At 47.3% G+C, this 14,729-nt stretch overlaps 1 protein-coding gene across 1 annotated transcript in view; it reads left to right on the top strand.

The window, feature by feature from the left end:
* The window catches only part of Lnx1 (ligand of numb-protein X 1), a 35,478-nt gene that overhangs the window by 15,149 nt on the left and 5,600 nt on the right, over positions 1–14,729 (top strand). Inside the window, exons 6-8 of the mRNA XM_055629176.1 lie at positions 4,825–4,959; positions 8,918–9,095; positions 10,601–10,826. Of these exons, the coding sequence (XP_055485151.1) occupies positions 4,825–4,959; positions 8,918–9,095; positions 10,601–10,826 (539 nt within the window). The remainder of the gene's footprint in view (positions 1–4,824; positions 4,960–8,917; positions 9,096–10,600; positions 10,827–14,729) is intronic.

A 14,729-nucleotide genomic window follows, 5' to 3' on the forward strand; every position in this document is an offset into this window, starting at 1 on the left:
TCCTCACCACCTTTCCTCAAAGCTCCTCAATTTCCTGGCTCTGTGATCAGATGTTCTTAACGGTGTTTAGCTCACAGATGAGGTTTACTCTGTAGAGAGACTCCTGATGTCGTAATGATGATGATGATGATGACGATGATGATAATAACAGTGTGTCAGGCAGTGTGCTCTAGAAATCTCAGTGATGGGCAAATTCTACGTTTGCTTTCACACGTTCCTTCACCAGCTTCCCATGGCCTGTTAGCCTATTCTAGGCGTGTGCTTATGAAGCCTGCAGCTTTTGGCTCTGAGGGAAGAATTTCTTTCCGCGAGTCTCTTGCTCACTAGAAGGAGGGTAAGGGCAAGAACCTTGTTCCCAACCTTGTTACATAGTATATCATATCTGTCATATGGTCAACAAGGGTGACTGGGGACCTAGCTTAGCAGCCTGGTTCTAATGGCCTAGGAAGATGTATATCCCATTGCATGGTTTTAGAGGCAGGCTGTGCTGTTGTGAGGCCCTGACAGCCTTTCCACCACCTTCCAATGGATTGTTAATGAAGAAAATGGATGTACCTCTTGGCCCCGCAGAACACGGGGACAGTAGTCTTTGCGATGTCCTCTGTGCTGTTGGTCCATTTAGGAAGAAGACTCTCCTGAAATGGTTAGGTTAGAATTTATTGTCTTGGTCCAGGTCTACACCCCAGCTCTATTCAGCTTCATTAGGGTGGAGCCAGGGTTCGCCTCTTAAGCATTAATACTGAAGAGGGCAGGAATAGCTGCCCCAGAAAAGAGCCAAAGATGAAAGTGAGTCATCTTTAACGATGGTTGTCATGGCAGACAATGGTTTGGGGTTGTCCTACAGGACATAGCTCTAGAATTGACTGAAGCTCAGTCTAAAGACACGCTTTCTAATTAGTGCTCTATTTCAGGGGCACATGCTGCCTAGGGAGGTTTAGGTCCCGGTTCTGGGGGACATGGACACATGGGCTGATTGACAGCATGGCCAGGATGTTACAGTGGAATGGAACTGCGGCCCATAGGGGAAAATGTGGACGGACAGTATCTGGCAGCTCTTGCCTATCTGTGACTTTCCACATTAGTGCCATTGGAGCCCCACAGTGCCCAGGGCTTTGTTAGCGTGAGCCAATGAAGTAAGAGTGATATTTGAATGTTGAAGAAGAAATGAGGTCACCAAGCAGCATAGAAATACCCGTTCCCTATTTGAAAGGAGTTACAAATGATGAATTTTGTTAAAAATATTTTTTTTAAATTGCATTTGTTTGGGGTGGTGTGTGTGTGTGTATGTGTGTGTCCAAAGCAGTGCAGATGCCATATTCAGTTTCAGTTTTCCTTACAATTGGGGGAACCCTCGGCTGGGTAAGAAGCTTACAGTGTCACATAGAGGTCTCTGCCAACCTTTGCTCTGCCTGTACTTACCTCTGGCCCTCTTAGCCGCCCCTTCTCATTGAAACACCAACTCTGCTGTGCCCATCTTCCCGAGTATATATGGGCATGAAACCAAGTATTGATCTTGCTTTCAGCCTTTCTGTACCTCTGCCTTGTCTCTCCTCTCATGTACCACAGTCACTGCAGGAGAAAGAAAGACTGCCGTGCTTAGGACTGTTTCTCAAGCCTGCCTCCAGCTGCTGCTGAGAGTCAGTGCCAGAACAAACACATCAGCCAACCTCATACCTCTGAGGCTGTGGAAAAAGGGGCACCAAGCAGCCTCCCGGAGGACAATTCATGAGGTGGCTGGTAAGAGCCACAGATCCAGCCTTGCAGAGAATTTACTTGCAAGTCAGTTGATACCAGTGTAATTTATTGGGGTGTTGGTCCTGCCAGCACTTCATTTTTGAGCCAGCATGAGAAATGGCGTGCTCAAAGACATGAATTAAATAGCTTGCGCATGCTGCTGCTTGGCAATTTGGATTTTGCCCAGCGAGTTGAGCCGAGTGTAATCCTCCAGTATTCACATTTCTGATATGGCATTGCCTGGAGCATGCGCGGCTCGCAGTCCAAGACAAGCAGACTACGATTCCAGCCCAGAGCAAAAGTGTGCCAACAGCCTTCTCAACAGTGGGGTCTCCACAAAGATAAGAGGGCGCACTCGGGCTCAGGGGCTGAGGTTTTGACCCGAGCGTCTATTGCTGCTTATCTTCGCACGAGTTTTACCTGAGAGAGTTCTTGAAGATAAGCTTTTAGGCTAAGTGAGGCTTGCAATGCGGAGGAAGAGACACATTATTACAACACTCTCTTCCAGGAATTGAACACAGTTGGTGACACCGTAGGTCTGTGCTGTTTTACCTGAGCTCTGCGTGTGTGCATGGGCGCACACATGTTTGTGGGCATTCGTGTGTGAGTGCGTGCACACACACACACACACACATCTGTACTCACATGCACTGCATTCTGATGCAAGCTTCAGATGTGGTGAGGGACCCCAGGTACTCAAGGTAGTCTGGCAAAGGAAGGGCCTGGAAGCACTTACTTGGGTGAGTTTGAGCTGTGCAGAAAGGAAAGTGGGCGGAGCTCCAGCTTCCTCGGTCAAGCCACTTGGTAGCATTTTCTAAATGGGTATGGAACAGCTCACCTAGTTGGCCATCCGCTTGTGATATTTATAATATTCTTACTACACTCCAATCAGCGTATTAAGAGTTAGTCTAAGTTATAACCACCCGCCGTGACCCTGAGTTTCAAGGAGACTGACTTGACTAGAGGATCAGGGTAAGGAAGGTTTAGGCTGGTCAGTGTAGGACAGCAGTGAGGACTCTTGCTACTGAAGGCCCTAGGTCCTGGGGCGGGGAATGATGTGCTCTGGAAAGGGAGGTGAGAGAGGCAGCGCGTTAGTCTCTGCGATGCCATGGAAGCGCCCCTCAGGGAGTGACTTACTAATGCGAAATGCAGAAATGCATTTCCTGCAGTTCTGGCTACCCAGATGTGGGCAGGTCAGGATCCGCCCGTTTACAACTCTGTGTGAGATGTGAGTGTGCCTGCGTGTGTGTGTGCGCGCATTCATATGAGTGTGGGTAGGAACACGCCACAGGAGGTGTGTGGAGGGCTGAGGACATGCTGTGGTCGTTGGTCCTCACCTTCGACCCTGTTTGAAAGTTTCTTGTTTGTTACTGCGAGTGCCAGCTAGGTTCCGGGGATCCTACTGCCTCAGATGTCCATCTCCTAGAACACGTGAATTACAGACCCTTGCTTCGTCTCCCATCGTTACATGGGTTCTGGGGATCCGAATTCGGGTCCTCACGCTTGTACAGCAGGTCCTTTGCCCGCAGAACCATCTCTATCCCCATCTTATATGTGGTGTCGTCGTCTTGCCTCCTCAAGCTGGAGGGAACAAGCTCTGTTGTACAGGAACTGATCCCATTCAGGGGGACTGAGTCAAAGACCCGCCTGGGAATACCATCACCTTGGGGTTAGGATTCACACACATGAAGGGTACATGCATTGCTGCCACTGCCGATGAAAGGCAAACATCTCAACTCCCATTGAGCTAATGGAGACAAGCAGGGAGTGCCCGGTGCCTCTTTGTGATCTGACTCCTCCCTGGGCCACGACCACGCCCATGAAGGAAAGAGGCGGGCACGTCAGTGTGCACTTCTGCTGAGGTGAGTGGTCAAGGAGTTGTAATGAGAAGAGGAACCATCAGACCTTCACTCTTTCACCTTCCTGGTCTCTGAACCTGGTTTTTCCCATATGCCTCTTTAACTAGATCAGTCCATAGCTCTTCCATCACCACTGCTCACTGAAGAGATTCACTGAGGTGATGAGGGGATTCACCAGCTACTTTAGTTAGGCGATCAACCTCGCTGTTTTGATGGGTTCCTTGGGACTATGGCCTGACCTTATCTTCCCCCCAGAGCTGAAACGTAGAGGATTGGCATGTCTGGGTTCTGACACTCGCAGTCAGAGGCACAGGAAATTCATCCATGGCAGAAAGCTAATCAGTAATTCATCCTTTGGAATGAGTCTTCACGATAAGCGATACGTTTGCCCTTCGGAATCTTCTGCCCAAGTACCAGTGTTCATAAGGATCAGAATCAGCTATAGTCACAGGACTTCCATTTCCGTAATGTCGGAGTTGCTGCCTCCGACCTTGCTTCTTTCTTTACTACTGACTTTTTGTCTAGAACTCTGATATAGATTGCTTCATACTGTGCACGTTGGTGCCCAAGGAAGGCTTTTGGTCTGCAGCCGAGCTCATCATTAAAAGTACATTAAGAATATCTAATGGTGTCTCTTCAAAGACTTGCATGAGTCAGTCCTTTTTTAGGTTTTTGTCTTGAAGCAATGTCCAGTCCCTGGTTTCAAGTTAAATAACTCATGCTTTTGCCAAAGTACAAGCTGGGCACGGACACGAAAAATCTAGAGTGGGGGTGGAGAGATGGCTCACTGGTAAAGTGTGCACGCTGCTCTTGCAGAGGACCTGAGTTCGGTTCCCAGGACCCACACCCCGTGGCTCACAGCCACGGATTTAGGGAACTCCAATCCCTTCTTCTGTCCTTGGAGAACACCTGCACTCACATGCACACTCCTTATATAATGCACACACATTATTAAAAATTAAATTAATCTTTGAAAAATATGTGCCCTTCCAGCTTGGACCACATTAAAAGAAGAAGAAGAAATGCAGAGGGGTTGGGGTGGACCTCATGGCGGAGAATTTACCTCAATATATGCTCAGAGGCCCTGGGCTCAGTCTCCAGCACCACATAAGGAAAGAGATGCCAGACGCCTGATTCTTCTGTTAAATAAGAGGCAAAATGAAAGTGGTTTCCTCACAAGGCCCTGGAGCTAGGCCTGTACACATGGCTAACTTGATGTCCTCTTGTCCAGGCCAGTGAAAGACGTGTCCACCTCGTCGTATCCCGCCAGGTTCGACAGCCCAGCCCAGACATCTTTCAAGAAGCTGGCTGGATCAGCAATGGCCAGCCATCCCCAGGCCCAGGGGAGAGGAACACAGCTTTTAAGGTGAGGCCGAGCTGGGTGTGTTGGCAGCTCCTGCACAGGGCTGTTTCTTGGGAAGGCCGTGTACTCACACATGTCTTAAGGGCTATCTCTGGACTTTGTCGTTTCAATAGACACTACTCGTGAAACTTAAAGGCCAAAGTCACATCTTCATACTTGGGAGGTAACAGGTGTCTCCGATCCGAGCGAGAGTGATGAGGAAGGTGTTGGGGCAGTGTTAAATCCCAGCTTACAGCCCTGCTAAGGGGACCTGATTTCTAGTGTAAGCCAATTGCATGCCATGTTTTTTAATTAAGAATCGTTCTGCATAACGGGTGTTTTCCATTCACTTTGGAAGGCAACAATGGAATGAATGAATGCCTTTTTCCTTCCACATCAGGCTGCAAGTTGAGTTTTTTTGAGCAACATTTGCAGAAAACATCTCTGCTTTATGATCAGGGAGCCTGAGATTATCTTTATTGCTTGGTTTCTGGTTTTTGAGTTGCCCAACATGCCTGGAAATTGTGATTCCCCTGCTGTTTGTTTGTTTGTTTGTTTGTTTGAGACAGGGTTTCTCTCTGTGTAGCCTTGGCAGTCCTGGGTTCACTTCATAGACCAGGCTGGCCTTGAACTCACAGTGATCTACCTGCCTCTGCCTCCCGAGTGCTGGGATTACAGGTGCGCACTACCATCCTGGCTCTCCTGCTATGTTTAATATTTTTGTGTTTTCACATGCAACGAGGGAGATACTTCTAGCATTTGAAGCCCATGGAACATTGGTGGGGGTGGAGCCTTAGACAAACCAGGAGCACGTGTCTTGTCTTATGTCAGTCAAACCCAGAAACTTTAAAAAAATCTATGAAATGCTGAATTTATTTTGTGTGTTTCGGTGTGTATGCGTGTAGACATACATGTGCTATGGTCCATGTGTAGAGGTCAGAGGACAGCTTGTGGCAGTTGGTTCTCTCCTCCCACCATATTGGCTCGAGGGCTTGAATTAAGGTCATCCGGCTTGATGGCAAAGCTCCTTTACTTCCTGGGCCATCTTAGTGGCCCCAGGAAAAGTGCATACCACCATGGACCCAGAAAAATGCCTCTGTGAGTAGAGTACTTCCCTTTCAGCCCCTCCCTCCCTTTGCAGCCTCTCCCCAAGCGAGGCGACCCAGCACAGTTTGTAGCTGTCCGTGGCTGCTAATAGATGTAGTGAGTGAGCTTCCTGTAGAGGGGTGTGTCTAACCAGCGCAGACACCATCCAGTCCAGATTGAGAGTCCTCTGACCTTGGTCTAGCATTCTGTCAAGATGATGAGCAGCTTCGAGCAGCCGCTTACCCCAATAGCTGATCGATAGCCGTCGTGTTATTTGCTACTGAAAATGAGCAGGGCCGGAGAGAGAGGGCTCAGCAGTTGAGAACACGTGTTGCCCTTACAGAGGACCCATCCTCCCCCAGTTCCCAGCACCTACAAGGCAGCTCACAGCTCTCTGTAGCTCTAGTTCCAGGGGATCTGATGCCCTCTTCAATCTCTGAGGGTACAGCTGCTCGCTCACACATGGTGCACATACGTAGACTAAATACCCACACACATAAAAAAAAATAAATAAATAAACCAATGTTTAAAAACCAACCAGACACCTACTCCTGAAACAGACACAGTGAAATGGATGAATGTCTTTTTCCTTCCACGTTAGGCCACACGCTGAGGATGTTTTTGAGCAATGTTTGCAGAAAACCTCTCTGCCTTAGAATCAGGGAGCCCGAGATCACCTTTATTCTAAATCTCCAGGCAGTCACCTTTCCACAAATCCTCAAGTTCCATGTTTATGTGTGGGAGGCAACCTGTGCCAAGAAAGTCCACCCCAGTAAAGGATTTTATGGATAAGGACTCCATGGGTCCTTCTTCCTAATAAATACCATGTTTAAAAGTTATCTGACAGTGTTCACTAATGTCAAACTATATGTGAGATTAAAAAAAAAAACAAAAACAAAAACTTAACTTAAAGCTTGTATCTAATTAATGAATTCAGTTGAATTAAATCGAATTTGTTATGTTTTCATTCACTAAAGTACTATAAATGAGGCCTATAGCACAGTGAGTCTCTATAATTCCTTCTACCTACATACCATGAGCCACAGAAAAGCCAGGATGGTCTAATCAGATCTTTGCTGCCTCCCTCACATGTCTGAATTCCCAGAAATGTAAAGTCTACTGGGAAAGCAGTTCTTTCCCCTCACACTTCAGCCTGCCTCTGAGATGTCCTGACACCCCAAAAGTGATACCCAAGCTGTTTGATGATTGGGTTTTAAGCCGATTTAGGAAAACAACATGGCATTTGAAAATAGCAGTTTAAATGCTCCCAGGAAATGCCAAGGAATGCAAGCTAGGACTTGAGGAACAGAAGTGATTCTATCCAGTTGAAGAGTTAAGCACCACCAAGCACCATCTGTAGGCCAGTGGCTACCCGTGAGAGGGGACAGGGCATGCGACCAGAGCAGTGGCACAGACACGCTAACCGTACCCTGGGTACTGATCTTATGATGCTTTCTAGATGTCTAAAATGCTCTATGTTTTTTAAGCCATAGATAAACATTCTAAAGAATCAACATTCCATACAGTTTCTTAGTTGCCCATGTTTTTTAATCAGCAAGAACTATTTCATCACAAATCAGGCTTTTAAGCATTAAAGATTTCAAGGCTTCCAGAGTAAGGTGAGAGGAGAAATTAAAAAAAAAAAAAAAGACAAAAAGGATTTATGTCTGTCATACTTTCCTCCTCCTGACCCAAGCTGGGCAACTCGGCCCGAGGAATTTACCCAGAGGCTTGGGTTTCTCCATCACTACCATCCATGTCTCTCTCCCTCTTTCTTCTTCTTGTGGGGAAGGCAGAAAGCCATCAGGGACAGACACAGGCCACGCGCCGCACTGGTGTTCAGCCGCTCACCCAGCTGTTTGGAAAGTACTGAAAATGGGCACGATGTATAAAATAGAGCGAGATTTTGCACGTGTGTATGGCTTGCTCGTGCATCTGTGCATCTACAAATCTGTGAGAGCATGCGCATGTGGGAGCGTGCGCATGTGGGGGCCAGAGCATGGCATCTGGCGTCTTCTCAGGCGTCTGCCATATCGGCTGAAGCCGGGTCTCTCACCGAGGCAGGGCTTGTCTCTTTGATGAGTCCAGGTAGCCATCTCCCGTAGATCCCTGAACTCTGAACTCAGAGCCACCGTTTTTCATACACCTGGCTTTTATATGAGGGCTACATGATTCGAACACTGCTCCTTAGACTTGTGCAGCAAGTACTTTAGCCACCAAGCCATCTGCCCAGGTCCATTTTTTTTCTTTTTTCCTTTTTTTTTTTTTTTTTTTTTAACATAGAAGAGCTTGCTGGGCTTGCAAGATGGTCAGTGGGTAAAGGCATCTGCTGTCGAGCCTGACAGATTGTGTTTGGTCTCTGGGACCCGCATGGCGGAGCCCGAGAGCCAACTTCTGCAAGTTGTCCTCCGACCTCCACATGTATGATACAGCATGGCCCCCCACCCACCGCAAACCTCCACACACACCATAAATAAATATGATTTTAAATATGGAAAGTGTACTGAAGGAAAAAAATGAACCGATACTCACGAATGATAAATTTTTTGAGAAGCTGGCCTACCACTGTCCGAAATGGATCACACACACACACACACACACACACACACACACACACACACACACCCCGGAGAGATTTGGAATACAGTTCACTTTGTAAGCTCCGGAGTTCTGTGTGGTCTCCGGGCTGTTTCCTCTCTGTTCACTATTCTGTTCTGAAGCATAAATTCCAAGTAAACTTTTGGAGTTTGCGATGCATCAACTCTGTTACAGGATGGTTCTCTTGTGTCCTCTGTGGCACCGAGCGCCGCCACCTCTGGATGCAAATGGCGGAATGTGTGTATGTGGAAATGCCTTGTGAGCGCATGCGCCATGTTCTTTGTGTCTGTGCCTTCAGCGCTTCCATCCTGCAGCCACTTGTCATGAGAAGGTTGTAAGTGTCCGAAAAGACCCCAGCGAATCTCTCGGCATGACTGTTGGAGGGGGAGCATCACACAGGGAATGGGACCTGCCCATCTATGTCATCAGTGTTGAGCCCGGAGGAGTCATAAGCAGAGATGGAAGAATAAAAACAGGTACAAAATGAAGAGGATTAAGGTGTTGGGGTGCCAGAGCCTAGGGAGGAGTTAGCAGCTTGCTGAGTTCACTAGCTGTTCCGTCAGTCTCGGAGAGCATGTGAGAGTGGGTCCTGGCCATGATGGCTGTGTCCCTTCGACTAGAATGAGCACGAGTGCCTCTGTAGTCAAGGCTTACCCTTTTTAGTGCATGTGAGTGGGTGTGAGGCAGCTTTGCTGGGAAAGCTAAAGCCCCTTGACCTTCCAGGCTGGAGAGATAGCTGCTACACCCGTGAGCAGGTTGCTTCTAAAGTATAATTTAGCTTCACGCATTCTAACTGGTTCTTTGCCGGCTTGATCCAGTAGTGAAACTGACTTATGAACCGTGCCACATTGTGTGGGCTAAATGGGATGAACCAGCTGACGAACATTGATTTGACGACGGTATAAACTCTTTGCTCACTGGTGAGCTCTGGAGCTTTCTGTCAATTGCTCTCACCGTTAGCCACCCCTGTTCTGAGCTCTTCTACAGTTGACCTCTGCAAGGATGTGTTCCTAATAACACTGTTCAAGCCATGAAGAAGTCACCTAGGTAGAGAAATGATTAGCACAATTGTTGTTAGGGCTAAGATTTAAGATAAAAAAAAAAGTTTCTCGAGTATAGTGTCTGCCTGATGGGCCGCAGGGGTGGTGTGGGGTTAGGGTGGCACGGTACAGGATTTAGTCAGACAGCCAAAAGTTGCTGCTTTTTTACGTCAGCAAGCATTTGAAGCCATCCCTTGTCCTTTTTTTCCTGTCCACAATTATTCTGCATTTAAAAAAAAGATGGTGGATAAGAGGCAAAAGGAACAAATAGAAGCCAAGAAATAAATGAAATAGAAAGCAAGGGTAGAAAGGTACATTTTAAATTTCTCTTGCTCAGGGCTTGAGAATGATCAGGTCTGACAGGAAGTGACTTAATGAGAGCTCTTGTAGCCTGTGACATCTAGGAGCAGTTCTGTAACTGCTTAGGTGCTTAGCTAACGCTCATTCTGCACAGCACAGAGAGGCAGTAACTGGAAATGGTGACTGCACTCCACCTCCGAGAAAGCTCAGGTCCAGGCCTGTTCTTTGTCTATCTTGGTCTCCTGTGCCAGACACTAACTCTCACTTCAGTCCCTGTTTGCTGGTAGCGTCCTACACAAGATGCTCTGTGAGCGCAGTGGAGCTTTTTGTCAATTGCTCTCACTGTGTGCTAAAGAAAATACGAAATTAACATGAAAGAGTGAAATTTCGGGTTCTTTGGTTAAGTAGTCAACGAAGCTGTTTCGTGTACAGCCACAGGTAATCTTTAGGGACCCCCAAGAAGACATTTCCATGGGCTCTATTTACCATTTGCTAAATGAGAGCCAGCCTCAAGTCACTGTAAGCTAGAGATACACACCTCTCCTCACCCTGTCCACATGTCCAGTCAGCCCCTGTCCTTCCACACACAGAGCAGAATCCCACTTGACTCACCAAGGATGCTTCTGCTTCTCTGGTCTCAGGAGACGTTTTATTGAGTGTGAATGGAATTGAGCTCACGGAGGTCAGCCGGATGGAGGCCGTTGCCATACTGAAGAGCACATCGTCCTCAGTGGTCCTCAAAGCCTTGGAAGTCAGGGAACAGGAGCCACAGGAAGATTGCAGCCCAGCAGCCCTGGACTCCAATCACAACGTGAGCCCACCTGGTGACTGGTCCCCATCCTGGATCATGTGGCTGGAATTACCACAGTGAGTCCCAGTTTTTACACCCCTATGGAGTCTATTTCTTAAACCACTCTTTCACTGTCTGGGGCTGATTCCTGGGCACAGCATCTTGCTAGGACCCAGTCTTGTTTACGGGGCTGCTTGAAATGATTCTGTCTTCTGTTGGCAAATGAAAAACCATCTAGACATCTTAGGATGGAGGTGGAAGTCCAGGTGGAAAAACTTCTAGGCGCTGACCTCGAGGCATTTGCGGTTACCAGGGGTTCGTGTAGCAGGGGCTCAGCTGACTTGACAAATTCAGCCTGCGTTTCCACAGTCATGAGCTCAGTTACACCAGCTTGGGCCATTTCATCTTCGCACGGATAGGAGTGGGCACTGCATACCAGCTTTGGCACTACTCTGAGGCTTCCAGAAGCTCTGACTATCCACACAGCAGAACGCTGGGGCTCCAGAGAGCCGAGCATCTGCTGGCTGGGATGCCGTTCAGAACATCTCTCTTCAGTGACTCTTCCGGAAAGCTCTCTAGGAAGCAGCTGGGCTGCCAGTTTACTAAGGTATACCTGGAGCCTTGCAATGAACTGTAAAATTACCTCAGTTGATGACTTTGGGGAGATTCCCACAAAATGGCGTATGTACATGAATTGACTATTTAAAAGACAGGTAAATTTGATATTTGCTTCCGTGGACCAGAACAAAATCTTCTGGCCTTTAGATTATTGCCTGCAAACGTGTAGCTTAAATGTTAAAAACTGATGTTACCAATGATGTATTAGAATAGGATGAAATAATGGAAGCAGGGCACTTATTTGGCTTTAAAACATTTTCTTGAAAGTAGGTAGCTTTTATTTATTTAGTAGCCTCAAATACAAACGGGTGTAGATTCCCTTTGGGGTTTCTACTAGTTGATCACGTTACTTTTTAAATCAGTGGATCTGTCAAAGTCCCTAGAAGGTGGAACACTGAGCATTGAGGCCTTTTAAACACTTTACAGCTGAGCCTAAATAGGAGACTATTATACTGAGTAAAAATTTTAGAAGAAATTTTGGAACTGTAACCCCAAGTCTGTTTATACTTTTTGTTTGAAAGCTACTTTGCCATACTCTCTACTGTTCCCTCGTGTGGGGAAGAAGGCATCAAGCCCTTGGCTCCTTTCTTCTCCCATGAGCCAACTGGCATTGGCAACCGTTCTCTGCTCTTTCTGGGCTGTCGAGACCACACTCATTTCCTCCAAGAGTGAAGGGAAGTGTGACATGATGTCAACACAAACTGACAGGGACTTCCGGAACCTCAGAGCCCTTTTCTACCCTTCCCGCCTGCAGCATTTCTTGACATGGTGAGCAGGTCAGAGGGTACCAGAGCAGAGGGCATAGGAAGCATCTCTCCTCTCCTGAACCTTCAGTTCACTAAGCAGAGGTAACGAGCATTACCCTCATCATGGAATATTTTTCTGGGGAAGGCCTATCTATATGAGAAGTTGACTGTTTCTGCAAAATGCTGGCCAGCTTAGGCTTATAGGGTGTGCAGCCTTGGCAACCCCTCACTCCGCTGTCATAGTATAAAGGCAGCCATAGACCATCCATGAATGAAAGAAAGCTTGTGGGGTCAGCTGTAGTTCCCTGCCCCAGCCTGGGTATCTAGGAACTCAAACACAATGATGTCCTGTCAGCTGTTATGTTCCAAACATTTTGAAAATTAAAAAGAAACCCAAGAATTGATTTGGGCATCATGAGAGTCGGTGCAGCATCAATGCCCACTGCCTTCAGGGATGGGCTAAAGAAACTGCACGTCAGTGAAGCCAGGGCAGGTGAGGTGGATATCGCATGATCGTGTCACGTTTTGTTCTTTAGGGATGGCGCCTGTAATAGTTGGAATGAAGCTGTGGGAAGACAAGAGCTATCTCATTCCCTTCTCTCCACATGCGGCCTGGCCTTTTGACCTCATGTTCAAAAGAAACTGTCCTATTGTCTCGGCTCTTCAGGGACTCCAGATGTGTGCACTTGATAATGGGCTCTTTCAGTTTTCTTCAGCTGTCTTGGTTCTGTTTACTTGTTTTCTTGGCTTGTTTTCCTCGGCTCTCTCACTCCTCAGTGTTCAGTCTTACAGCTGCTCCTTTGTGGCCACTTTCATGTCTGAGCAGCTTCTTCTGTGTTCATGTTCTGTACACTCTTTTCTCTGTGTGTTGTCTTTGCTTTTCTCCTTCCTTCCTCTCTCTACCCTCCACTCTTTTTGAGGGAGAGCCTTGGTATACAGCCCAGGATGCCCTCAAACTTGCAGCAGTGCTCCTGGCTCTGCCTTCCAAGTACTGGGGCTGTAGGCATGGGTTACCATGCCTGGCATCATCTTTGAAATCTCGTCTGCACTGAGTCCTTGTTTGCATTGCCGCGTAGGTAATTTCAAATCATAGTGATGTGATTGATTATCAACTTCATCTTCTATAGGGGCATTCGATTTGTGTAACATTCCCCTACTGAATGATTTTTCTTATTTCTTTTCTGACCCCTCTCCGCACCTGCTTCCTTGTGTAGCATTAACTCTGTTGGTTCAAAATTCTTTTGAGTGGGATAATTTTTCTTTTCCTGAGCAGCTGTCTACTGAAGACCAATAAAAGGGTCAGAGCCATATTCTAGGTATAGGCTTTGTGCATTCTCCTAAACCAACTGAGGTCAGCCTAGCAGGCCACTCAGGACGCCCTGCCATATGACGCAAGCTCCTCTTTCCCTCATGGGTATCTGCTTGGGTTCTCACAGCTTTGCGCATGTCTTTCTCTGCCAAGCTGAACCTGGAGAAGCCTGCCTGCCCACTTTCGTGTGGTTAGAGCAGGCCTTCATTGTGGCTCTGCTGATTTTCCCGCTCGACTGTCCTCTCTGCCAAATTCCCTCTCTGATGCCCTTTACCTTTAGGCGGCTCTCCCTCACACATGCTACCTCTAAATTTTGCTGAAGATGAAGTCTGCATTTCCAGGTTTCCTAGTTGATTTGATAGTGAAACTTAAAGCACAAAGGGAACCGTATCTTCATTCTGCCAGATGGAAACTTGAAATACAATTACCCTGGCACTTTTCAGGTCTCAGTCCTGTCCCGTCCCTGTCCTCATCTCAGGATGTGAGTTTCCATGAAGTGGGGGTGGGACCTACTCGAACTTCTAAACCTGAGTGCTCAGGGCCTGAAGAGACCTAGCTTTGCTCTTCCTGACACAACACTGCTCTGGCCATTTGTCTAGTAAGAGATTCCAAACCACACCTTAGCAACGTTAATTGTATCTGACTTGCTTGATTAAGGTCACAATGTGCAGAAATGTCTAATTTACATTTCGCCCTTCACTCAACAAAATGTGAGAAAGGTTATTTGCCCTAATAAAGTCTTGTCAGTTACCTAAGGCCAGTGAAGACGCACATGTCAGCAGGCCTAGACTCAAGAACACCATGGCGTTATGCAGCGCAACACACGGCAGGAATGTAAGTGAAGAGGGTAGCCTTCATATGCCATGCTGGCATTTCCCGCGTGAAACCAGTGGGTCTCAGATTTAGGCGATGGCAAGGGGCAAGAGCAGGTGATTGGGAACCAGTTAAAAGTGTGTTGCCAGATAGCACCATATGCTGGGCACCCCGGTAGCAGCTCCAGCCATCCTGCCTGCTCTTCCGATTACCAGCTGCCATTCAACAGGAGCAGCCTCAGAGAACACCGATGACATCTTACTTTGTTGGCTCTCAGGGCCCGCTTCCCACATCTGGAAGTTCTTCAAAGCATGTTCTCATGCTTAAACTCACTTCTCTTCTTGCCTAAGGATTTAACCCTTTCCTCTCCTGAAGCTCCTAACATTTTAATCAGGATGATCAAAATCGAAAGGGAAGGAAACAGGCATCAACATTTTTTTTTCCTAGCTAAATTGTTGACACGTTCATCATGAGATAGGTCTCGGTACATTTAA

The sequence above is a fragment of the Psammomys obesus genome, unplaced genomic scaffold, assembly GCF_907164565.1.
Source record: "Psammomys obesus unplaced genomic scaffold, mPsaObe1.curated_primary_1811, whole genome shotgun sequence".
Lineage (NCBI taxonomy): Eukaryota > Metazoa > Chordata > Mammalia > Rodentia > Muridae > Psammomys > Psammomys obesus.